This window comes from Uloborus diversus, chromosome 7 (genome assembly GCF_026930045.1).
Source record: "Uloborus diversus isolate 005 chromosome 7, Udiv.v.3.1, whole genome shotgun sequence".
Classification (NCBI taxonomy): domain Eukaryota; kingdom Metazoa; phylum Arthropoda; class Arachnida; order Araneae; family Uloboridae; genus Uloborus; species Uloborus diversus.
The window spans coordinates 141702666-141715230 of NC_072737.1; the positions used below are offsets into that span (position 1 = coordinate 141702666).

Below are 12565 nucleotides of genomic sequence, written 5' to 3' on the forward strand. Positions count from 1 at the left end.
TCGGAGAAAAGTGACGATGTGAAAGACTATCTTGATTGATGCATTTTTATAACTATCCCAACCTCAAAAAAAAAAAAAAAAAAAAAAAAAAAAAAAAAAAAAAAAAAAAAAAAAAAAAAAAAAAAAAACATACCTGATTAAAAAATTTTTTAAATATCTTAGCGAATCTTTGCTACTCGTTTTCACGTAACTTCCGTCTGTAAATGAAAGCTAGAAAATGTTTTACCACCAGCAAACAAAGATCAATGATTAACTTATCACCCGCAGATGAAGCCCTTAGGCAACTTATTTAGTGCTTATCAAGGTATAGATATCAATGGGGCAGTATACCTAAAAATTTAGCCTGAATTTAAATTCATGATTGGGGTTTACAGTAATTGATGAGAAGCACGGTTTTTGTTTGTTTGAGTTTGTCAATAGTTTCAAATGTTTAAAGCGAATTTATGTTATGCATGTGTAAAAAACAACTGCTCTCAAATAACTTGAGGAAGCTTCAGAAAGGAACTTATCTGCACATCGATGTGCAAATACTACAATGGAATCTACTATGTATCTGTGTAAATTATTTGTAAATTCAAACGTTTTAAATTACCTTCTGTATAATAGTTGTACTTACACAGATTTGTTGTAGTTTTAGTAATAGTGAGATATATTTCAATGTATAACAATTTTAGTAATAATAACAATATTGTTAGCTTTAATTAACATGGCACTAAAACTTCTTATTGCAGTAATTAATAATTTATTCCTCTTACATCGTTTAAAACATCGAACAAACGCTTCAAGTCGTCTAATGAGAAAGAACTTAAAATTTGTTTTAATGCTTTTAATAATAAATTTTAGAGTTCTTTGAACAAAAATATCCGTGCCCCACCCCTCCCCTCGTTTTGTTAGTGCAAATATGACTTATAAAACAGCAGAATGTGAGTGAAACTTCCAAAAAAATTGCGACAAAAGTGTTTTCTTTTTCTTTTTTTATTTCATTAATTATTTATTTTTTTTGCCGATGATTAAGACATAGAACAAATGCTTCAAATAATTTAATGAGAAAAGAAAAAAAATTAAAATTATTAATTTTTTGCCGACAATAAAAATTGATTTCGTTCTAACTAATCAAGGTATTGTATTCATTCTTAAATAGCAATTCCAATGTTTGTTTCAAGTTTTGAAAAAATTACTAGCTTTGTTTATGTTTTTTTATTTCTAGTTTTATTCTTAGTTTTGTAATCAGTTTTTATCAGTGAATTTTAAAACATCGGATTTTCAAATGTTTCGGATCTCTGGTGTTCGGATTATTGGGTTCTACTATGAATGAACTAATTTTTTTAACATAATGCTTTAAAATACACTTAAAAAAAAACATTTATCAAACAACCCCTCCAGAAATGTTCAAGACTTTAGTTAGTTAAAGTTTCGTTTAAAAAAAGCAAAGTTTTTGAAACTATTATGAAAATTAGGAGGTAAAAAGATATTTTGATGGCTTTTTACACTTAAGTATGTATAATAGAACTCACAAAAGAAGATACAGTGGGTTTTTTTCTAAAACTAAAAAGTAAAAGTAGTTTTGGATTTTTGACCAAAAATGGTCGCCAGGGGGGGGCTTTGGGGGGGGGGGGATTTTGAAATGTCTCCCCTTCTAAAAATGTTTGTAAGGACATTGTCTACATGCATGCCAAGTTTCATGATTTTATCACAAAATGCAGTTTCCGGCTATATTTTCTATTATAGCAGCCTTCTACTGATACTGTGCTCCCCCCTCTCATTCTTCATTTTAATTATTCATAGTCATTGCAAATTATCAATACGAATTATTAATTATTTTCAAGCAAATAATAGAGATGAATATCGAATATAAATACTCAGGCATATAAATTTTTTGAATAAATATGTTGAATAATATTTTCACATTGGAAATGAAAGGGAAAAAAAGCAATTACTTTTAATTTTGCAAACCCTTTCTAGAAAATTTTTCTAACTGCGTCACTGTCTTGTGACAAACATAAAACTTTTTAACTCAAGTTAGGGACGTTCACGAATTTTTGAAAACGAATTGATGTTTTCCTTCTTCCTTTCATTTTGCGTGGCATAACATCGGGAGCGCCCCGATGGCAGGTCATGACAGGTCACTGTGACTTCCTGGAACTTCTTCGGCAAATTTTGTCTGATGATTCGGCAAATTTGAAACATAGTTACAATTTTTTAATGCCCGAATGTCCCTTTTCATTCGATGTATGTTTGAACACCTGCATTTTATCATTCTGCAAAATTGTGGTTCCATTCGGGAATTGAGAGCTGTCCCCCCCCCCCTCATTTAAGTTCGCGGTGTCCCTGTGTGTCACCTCTGTTCAACCACCTGTGAAGACTCCTTTGGGTTTCATTAACTTGTTTTTATTTTATAACATTTTTTCTTTCTGTTTGTTGCATATTTTTTTAAATAGTGTAATTCTAAAGTTCTTTGGCACACTTAAACATTAATAACATCTTTTGATAGTGTGCGTTATCAAAGATGTCCTACGTTTTTTTTTCCTTTTCCAAAAAATTATTTTTTTTTAAAAACATTTTGGAGCATTTTTTCGTAGAATAGTTCCAAGCTTATTTAAAAGCTAAGTAATTTATTCAACTCACATTTCGAGTGATACTTGAGCTTAGAGAAGTCTGCTTATTTTAACTAAAAATCCAGTGGTGCACATTTTATTTTATGATCTTTATCAGAATATCATTTAAAATAAAAATTGCATTTATAAAATGGGGGGGGGGGGGACATCGCAAACTTCATTCATTATAATTGTGATTTTTGTTGTCAACTGCCTAGCCTTTACAAGTCCTATCACTATCACCAAAACTATTTTTGTGGGGATGCGCCCCCTCCCCCCACAGATGGCACACCCTCTCAAGTACGGATCACCAAGAACGAGACCTGCCAAAAACAGATCAAAAGGTTTCAAAATCCCCCCCCCCCCTCCCAGGCCCGTCATCTCAATAATTTTACAGGGGACAAGGGATATTCAATGCGTACTCATTAGAAAACAACAAAAAGCGAGACAATTTTCATGTTACAACATTACTTTTCAAAGTCGAGTGCAGTGGCGGATTTATGGGGGGGAGGGAGGGGGGGTAAGCTCAGTGAAGCAACTTCTGGAGGGCGGCAGACTCACCCTAATTTCTATACATATTTTTTCGTGTAAACACGACACAAAATTTTGAAGAAAGATGGGTAAGGGCGGCAATTTCTAAGTTTATGCTCCAGCTCAGAAAAATCGTAGATCCGGCACTGGCCGAGGGATAGGATAGGGCACTTGCCTCGTCTGACCAGGGCCGCTAAGAGCCAAGGCTGGTCTCTTTTCAGTTTGGTCACAGGGCCCCCTCTTTTAAAATTATACAACTCTAACTTTTAATAACTTTTAAAAGTTTAAAAGTTTTTAATAACTTTTAAAATTATACGACTCCGATCCCATGACTGGCCCCTCCCTAGTTTTCGACAAGGATAACATTGCCTGTCATTGGTCCTGCGTCTGACTCTCTAAATGATGATCTTGCTCCCCCCCCCCCTCTTGTACACCCGTAATTTTCGTGTAAAAACTCGCTTCTCTATATTCAGGGCCGTTTCTAGTAGTTTAACCGCCCCTGGCGATATTGACAAGGGCCTCGCCATGGTCTTGATACTTTTTTTCTTAAATCATCGAGCATACTCTCACCTATTGTGGCAATTTGAGTGGCAAACGAAAATAACTTAGGATCAAATTTGGAGTTTTTTTTTTTGCCTTCTTACATTTTGCCACCATGAAATTTGTTGGCCCTGAAATCTGCCACCCTAGGCGGTGGCATAGATCGCCTACACAGTGGGGCCTACCTAGGGGGGCGGGTCATGGCGCAGACTGCGCGTCATTGAAATTTTTAGGGGGGTTGTTTTGAGGGGTATTTTTCTCATTTGCGGGGAGGTTCCCGCGATATTGAGGGGGTGCGCCCTTGCCCCTAGGGGATGGGCACCCCTGCCTACCCCATGAGCCGGGCCTGCTATATTCCATTTTTCTTTCACTACTATTGCTTTGAGGAAAAAAATCCATTCGAAAGAACGAAATAGTAGTAAAAAAATTTCATTCATCTCTTGAGCTTGGCGAGAAACGATAAAACCGCCAACTGTCTGTATCATTCCGACAACCTTTTCCAAGCGGCGTTCGGTACTACAGATGCCATCGTGCATTGCTCGTATGCATTAAAAGCTTCTGTTTATCCCTGCAGAAAGTAAAAGCGCACCACGCGTGACACCGTGTGCTAACGCGGCTTCGGATGACGCATAGCTGTGTTTTCGTCAGGTGTGAATGCTGATGCCCAAACATTCTACGAGAACGCTGACCCCTCTCGGTGTGTGATTCTTTTTCCCGCGTTCTATCGATCGGACGGCTCATGTGTGGAATAAATCTGCCCTTGTTTTGGGGGTCCACGCGACGTGTGTTCCTTTGATCGAAAATGACCGCATCCACTGCTCATGCAGATGAAGTGAGTTTTTTGTTAAATTTAATTCATTTACATTTTCCCCGGGTATAATGTTTCGAATTTTTATGAAGGTGTTTTTATTAGGTACAGTGGGAATCTCATTAATACAGAATAATAGGGGATCCGGGTCGTTCGAATTGATGAAAGTGTGGATTAAACGAAATAACCTTTAATTGAGCCAAGGTACACAAACAAACTGCTGCACATGATAAAAACTATTTTGAATTCAAAAGAATAGTGAAATATAAAACTGCATTCGAGAAAATTACAAATATACATTAATAAATACAAAAAGCGGTCAACAAAAATACATTATAGCGCTAACTCCCCTTTTGTTTGTGCAGTATGTACATCTAGAAAGCTGTTGGATTATGGGAGGTCCGGTTTAATAGGGTACTACGGATTATATAATGATGGTTTCCTGTTGTTATAACTACTAGTGATAAAAGAACGGGAAAGGAAAACTAAAAAAATGCACTTTGTATTGTTGTTGAAAATTTACTGTATAAATTTCCAATTACCTTCTGAAACTTTCAAACAGAAGCTGCTTTTATGCGGTTATTTGAGTACCTCCTATTATAGCTATATATTTTACTTTTTACATTTGTTGAATTATTCCCAGAGAACAAGTTCTTAAAAGACCACGGGTGATGACGGAGAGCTAGAACTTTAGCAGCATGTAAACAAATGTGGTCATATTATTTTCCAGGGAAATATTATGTGAAAGTCATCCATTTACGTCCATAAAACAAGTAAAATTAGGTGCATTTTCTGATTAAGGGTTGGAAATAGACATGTATTCTCTAGAAGGGGGAGGGGGCTGCAGAAAGTGATCTGTGTTTTAATCTTGGTATAAAAGAGCAGGCCGTCCGAAGAACTGACGGCACCCGGGGCGAAAGTTTCCTGGCGCCCCCCCCCCCCTCTTATACACACAGAAAAAAAAAAGTTATAACATCAGTGCAAAATACGCGTGAACGCGTCATACTTGATTTTTTTTTTACATATTAATGAACAGAAGAATCAGATGTATGCATAATACAAAATAAAGCACAAGCAATTAACCTGTTTCTCTATTTGTGAAACATTAATACCCGAAAAACTTTCCGAAAAATAGAAATGTTAAAGATCCAAATATTTATCTAGTAAAATGGTATCCTGCTAGATAAAAAACCAACAACTAAAATTGAATTGCTTACTCGTTTTTATCAAACTAAGAACACGAATAAATGATTTGCTGATTATAAGCAGATGTGTTTATCGAAGTAAATTGCATCAAAATTAAATTTCGATCTGGACTCACCCAATGACTCTTTTCAAGATTTTTTGGTTTTTCTTGTACTAACTTAATACTAGGCTTCATATATGTTAAAAGAAAGATGTTATTCTTTTGCATCAAATATTTGTAAGTTTTTGGGAAAAGTCCACAAACAAGGGCGTCCATATGCAAAATTATAAGGGGGGGGGGGCGCGGCTCAGATATTTTCCCCATGGTTTAGCAGGATATTTTCCCCATGGAAACTAATTTTAGTGCAAATTAGAATTGTTAAAATTTGACGTTTTTAACAACTCATTCATTAACGGCTGGAGAAGAAATGCTTTTACATTTTTGCAAAGAAAAAAGTACTAAAAGCAAGGAAGTTCTAATTTCTCGTGGGGGGGGGGGGTAAGTTCCCCCCCTGCCCACAAATACTCAACAACATCGAAAATAGCTCAGAATTGCGTTTTTCGAATTCTAATTTCGAAAAATTATTGCGCCTAATATTACAAAATGTAGCCTTGCAATTGCATTTTAAGATTTAAGTTTAAGAAAATATTCGGACGAGGATCCCCAAACCGCCTTTCTTTAATATCACAAGCAATGGTTTTTTTTTAACGATTTACAAAAAAACTTAATTAGAGTAGTCCCTGAATGTAAAACATTGCTTAAATTTTTTGGACCATAACTTTGAAAAATTTTCCAGGCAAATGCTCCAGATCCTCCAAATCTTAAAATTTTCAAAGTCTGTCTAAAGTTGCGTTTTTGAAATTTAAATTTCGAAAATTTGCAGGGGGGAGAAGGAATTGATTTCAATTTCAGATCTATTTAAAAAAAAATATATCGGAAACAGTCTCTGAGCTCCCTCTGTTACCCTAACGTTAATAAACATGGTCTATAATCACGTCTTTTGGGCTAAAATTTCGTTTTTTAAACTAAAAGTTTCAAAATTTTGATCCGACCTCCCGACCCCCCCTTTTCCTATCCGATCAACAAAAAAAAAAGTTTTGTTCTTTCATTGTGCTCCCCTAAAGTTTTTTCTGGTTACGTCACTGCACGCAGGAGCAGAATTCGAGCAAATTTGGTGGGAACTAGGCAGAGGAGAAGTGCCTTTTGTTTGATTCGAAACAGTTATATTTTCAGAAATTGTATCTACTTCAATGATACAAAGGAAACGAATGTTTTAGAGCCCTAAGAAGTAATAAGATTATGATCCCTCTATTTTGATTGTCTATGACTATGTATCTATGATATACGAAATGCAAACCGCAAGGCGTCCCTCATTTTATGCGATCGGGGCATTTTATACGATGAGAGGCAATGCAAGGCGCCCCTCATTTCGTGTGAATGTCGTCGTGTTTTGTAAAAATGAGGGGCGCCCGAGGCGCCCCTTCATTTCGAGGCGCTCGAGGTGATTGCCCCGCATGCCCCCCCCCCTCACTTCGGACAGCCCTGTTAGAGCGAACCCGTCAAACGATTTCTGTATTTGCTAAGATAAATCGTGACGTTCGAAATCAAGAGGGGCTTACGCAGTAACGGCCTATGGCTTTGAGAAGCATCGAGTATTTATTTTTTATGCAAGTATTTTTGTTGTTTTTTAAATCATAATAAATATACCTGCCCCCCTTCATTAAGGGGAAAAAAAAGGAAATTAGCGCTAGTCTTCTGCCTGAATCTTCTATTGGAATCGAGGGCGCAGTAAAAAAAGGTGTTTGGGGGTCAAAAACACCCCCAAATCTCCCCCAATTTTCCCAATACCAGCAATGCTAAATGTGTGCGCATGTTTGGCAGTCCTGCCGTTGGCATAGTCCCTCCCCCCACCCCGCAAGAAAGAAAGAAAGAAAAAAAAAGAGAATGTGATGGGAGACAGAATTGATTAGTGTTTTGCCGAAAAATAGGTTTTAAAGTTCAGCATGTTGGTCCGGCATTAATAACGGGGGGAGGGGGGGGGTAGCGGCAGTATTAAGGGCAGCAATATCTGATTGTGTGAGGCCGTAGCTTGAGACTCACAAATTTATGCAGGAGTCGAAATGTAGTGGACCCCTCCCCCCCTTCCGCTCCCACAAAAATTCTGACAAAGCTAGTGATTGTCACGGTTGGTTGATTACCTGAGACTACAGTCAAAATTTCAAATTACAAATGCAACTAAAATCCCTATTTTCCTTCCAAAGTTAATGCGTATATTTGAGTTTCGTGCTACCTATTTTTAGTTAAAGGTCATGCAGAATGAATAAAATTTCACTAATTTTAGGGAAAAATCTTATTTTACATTGTGAATTCAGGTTTGTAAACAGAAATTCATGTAGCTGGCTCTTAGGACGCTTTGGCGGGCTGACCGCCAAAATTTCGCCGACTCCCCAGAGGTGCTTCAGTGCTCAAGCATATCCCAAAATGTGTTTAGATGTGCTGCACCCTATGCCCACATGAATGGGAAAACTGAATTTTTTTCAATACTAACTTTTTTGTTGAAACAAAACAATAGTTTTTAGTTAAGATCAGCATAAATAACCGAGACATTTATTCAAAAATAAATAAAAAAATAAATAAATAGTAGTAATAGTAATAATAATAATAAAATAATAAAAACATTGCGAGTTTTAACCCCCCCCACCTCTTCTGATACCCCCCCCCTTTATTTTTAATCCCAACGACTGGTCGCACAATTGTTTGATATTTTAATCCGTCCTTTTTACAATGGCACCTTGCTTCTAATGTTAATTAAATTGTACATACTTTCAATTTCCGGCCAAGTCTTTAACTTGGGCGCTTTTTTTAAACTTTCAACAGATTTTAAGACCTTATATCTCGATGACGGGGGGACGAGGGCAAATAATTTTTGCTTTGAAAGAACGTCTCAATATGCTTTTTCGATTGCTACCTATTTTAATTTCTTCCATGACTACACTATTCGAGTGGTAATCGGGTTCTGTTCGTGTGGTAAGGGTTGTATTTTAAAAATTTTCTAAATTAGTAAAGTGAAACAACCCAGGTACCACACGTAAGGTTTAAACGTTTCATAAACATTTTAAAATGGTTGTAATAGCGTTGACAACGATTTTAAAACGTTTATGAAGCGAAATGTGCTACTTGCTACGCATTATCGTCAATGAGAATAACTGCTCTCGCCTAAAGAGTCGGATGCTCAAAAAAGGAAAATAAATTTACAAAATTCCAAAATCGATTGGTACAGGACGAAATGTGGAGATTGAAACTCGCGTGACCCTCCTATAGCTGAAGTTCGGGAGAAAACTCTAGAGGGGAGGGGGGGGGGGAGGAGAAGAGAAACTGACAGCTCGAGTAACGCCTACTAGAGATGCGTGAGAGAAACCATTGTTTCAACCTACTTCAGAAAGCTTAATTTTGAAGCACCGAAAATTATCTAATTCAGAGACATGTCTTCAATCTACGCAAAAGCTGTGCCTGTTCGTTAGAGAGAGCTAAAGAAAAAAATCCTTTCAAATTAAAATTGCCTTACGACACAACAGGGAACGGTTTACGTTCATAAAAAAATGTTGATCGTAAGTATAATTAAATGAACAAGGACGCAATTTGAGGTAACACAATTTTTGTCGACTTTAATGTTTGATCTGTTTTAGAGTAAAATAGGCATTCTGATTTCCAAAATTAGAAAGTTTTTTTCTTTACTCTCTACACTTTGAGTGAATGCCATCACTTTACGCGGGAGAGCGCGTACCACAGGAAGCCCAACAGCTCTCCTATTGCAGGGCTGTATACAAGGGGGGGGGGGGGGGGTTCTTAGGGTTCAAACGTCATCCGAAAAGTTCGGTTTCACATTTAAATGTTCGTTTATATTTAAAAATTTTCAAAAAATATTGTTCCAAAACTGAAATGTCTTTCATATGTATATTCTTTACTAATAATAAAGCTGAAAGTCTCTCTGTCCGGATCTCTGTCAGGATCTCTGTGACGCGCATAGCGCCTAGACCGTTCGGCCGATTTTTATGAAATTTAGCACAAACTTAGTTTGTAGCATGGGGGTGTGCACCTCGAAGCGATTTTTCGAAAATTCGATGTAGTTCTTTTTCTATTCCAATTTTAAGAACAAAATTATCATAAGATGGACGAGTAAATTACGAAATTATCATAACATGGAAGCGTAACATGGGCCCAAGCCAATTGGCGAGAAAATTCACCATACATTATTTGTAAACATACAGGCGAGCCAAAAGACCTTTTTTCTATTGCGGGCAAAGCCGTGCGGGTACGACTAGTAATTACATAAAACGCTTTCATAATAGATATAACCCGAAGACTTGAACATTAGCAAAAATAGCGTAAAGCTCCGCATGAAAATTTTTGAAAGCATGAAAACCGTCCCCGAAAATTTTTTTCTAGTTACGGCCGTGTCCTATTGGGAGGGGGTTACGCTTGCCAGACGTCCCGGTTTTCAGACAAAATCCCGGTGTCCCGGCCGGTTTACTTCACGTTCCGGTAAACGATCAATTTGATTGTAGATGATCAAAATGGTCTAAAAGTAATTAACTTGGAAGGATTACTTAGGATAATTACTTTATCATTTGTAACATTGACATGTAAAATTAATATCGGATCAACTTATGAAGAGTTTTACAACAAGATTAAAATCAAAAAAGACTTTCTAAATTAAGTCCTACCCAATGAAAGTACATGTAAATATTTTCCTAGTTTTTATCCCTCCATTCAAAGTGTTTCTTCTTACTTAAATAAATAATAAACATTAACGTGTAAGAAAACTAAAACCAGGCAAGATTATGAACCCTTTCGAATTCCCGCATTGAAGGGGGGGGGGGGGGGGGAAGAGGTTCGTTTTCCCAGTTGTAGATTTCAGAAATATGGCAAGCCTACTATTGGCAAACGTACTTTTAAATTCGTCAATTTGAGCCCTATGTAGCTTAAAAACTGACGTCTGAAGCTGAGATCATTTTCGGACTAAGAAGCAATGAGTTAGAGTTAAGACTCTAACTTTTGTTTCTTATTCAAATAAATGCGCCTTCGAAATATTTTGCCATTTTTAGGATTTAAGAGGAAGGAAGTGATTCCATTCTAAAATGGTTATTTGGTAAGAATTGGAGCAAAAATGATTCGTGTTCGCTGCTTGTCGCGGCTGCATTAAACGATTAGCTCAGACGGCGTTTCGTGTAATGGACATAATTCTTTTTACTTCTTTTTTAATACGTTCATAAAACATGACTTACTGATTCCAGAAGTGGTTGCATTTTCTCCAGTTTAAGTGGTTGAACTGAATGTTTTATGTTTTTTTTTGAGAAAAATTTCTTTTTTCGTCGGTTTTTCCCCATTTTACTTCATCCGGCTGTATTCGATTTTTTCCTTTCCATGTACGAAGTTTTTCTCGCATAGATAAAAGTTTCTATTCGCAATTCTTGAATTGGAAGAAGCCACCTTGCGGTGATTTACGAAACTACCGAAAGAAGTAAAAAATCCCGTCCCACGTTTTTTATTTGGGGCAAAATATAGGCTTCAGACAGTTTGGTGCAATGTACTTTCAAAAGAATAATAAATAAACAATGCCCATGAACGTGACGAAAAATTGTCGTTGACCATGCTTAAAATCAGGTTAAAGTTACGGTATTTTGTTTGTTTTACTTCTTTCAGCCACCTTTAGTCAGAGATTGTAGCGACGTCAAACGCTTATTGGAATTGCGAATACCATTAATTAAGTACTTTCTTCCTTTTCATTTTTTTTCTGATGCCGCAAAAAAAATCTTCATTTCGTCATTTTAAATTCAGTAAAAAACTGGACTGTTTCGCTGGTGATGTTAAACGACTCATGCTGGAAATGACATACTTTTTTCGGGATTACAAAAACGTTAGTTTTGCTCAGAGATATTTTTAAGATACTTCACTTATTGGAAATGAAAAATTTGCCTTAAAAATATAGTCAAGTGTTTGTATTTTTAATACAAACGCTTGTTTGTAGCGCATTGTATTTACTTACATGAATGGAAGTTTATTTGTGTGTGCGTTCCTTGTACAGATCTAGTTTCGTTTAATCTTTATAGACTTTCCAAATCTCAGGTAAAGTATTCGCGAAAGAGGCCAACATTATCTATTGATGTATGCTATTTTAAACTCACCCTGCATTTGAAGACTTTTTATACTCCAGAGTCCCTTGTGTCCACCACACACACTCCACAGATGGTTTATTGGTTGGATGGGATTCTGAAGACAGCTCATTATTCTTTTCAATCTAGACCAGCAGCTGAGATTACAGTCTTAAAGGTGTTGGTAAGCAAATCAAAATGTAGGTTGCTTTCTGGTTTTGGTCATAGCTATTTTGTCTTGCATTGGGGGGGGGGGGGATGTTCCCTTCTGGTTGTTATGGCACTATGAGATTTCCCCCCACATTGCTTCTGCAAGACACAAAATGGTTGGATGCTCTTTCAGTTAATATGATAATAAAAGTAATATTTAAATGAAATTTGTTTTAGTTTCATTATTAAAAATACATTTTGAAATTAAAAAAAAGTTCAAAGACGTAATAAATTATTAAATGTTTAAATATTTTTTCAGATGTTTGATAAAAAATAAAGTTTTCAATTTCGTTTTGAGACACATTTTGTAATAATTAAAACGTTTGTTGTCTTTAATTTTGTAAAAAATGGATCAAATTTCAAGTATTAACTATATAGTCATTTCAATGAGGCTCCTTAACTGCAGTGCTTAAAAACGAGAGTGACGATGTTATATCTTTTATTATTTCAATGGAGACGAAGTAACTTAGTTCATTGGAGATTGGAATTGAACTGTGTTGCCTCATATTTATGTTCATAAAATTTTCATTTGTTACAATTTGTG

The 12565-nt window shown here is 36.2% G+C and overlaps 1 protein-coding gene across 1 annotated transcript in view; it reads left to right on the forward strand.

Annotated features, from left to right (window-relative positions):
- The first annotated feature begins 4258 nt into the window (after window positions 1-4258).
- LOC129225877 (tripartite motif-containing protein 2-like) overlaps window positions 4259-12565 on the forward strand; it is a 169677-nt gene continuing 161370 nt past the window's right edge. Inside the window, exon 1 of the mRNA XM_054860406.1 lies at window positions 4259-4497. Coding sequence (XP_054716381.1) covers window positions 4468-4497 — 30 coding nt within the window. The 5' untranslated portion in view covers window positions 4259-4467. The remainder of the gene's footprint in view (window positions 4498-12565) is intronic.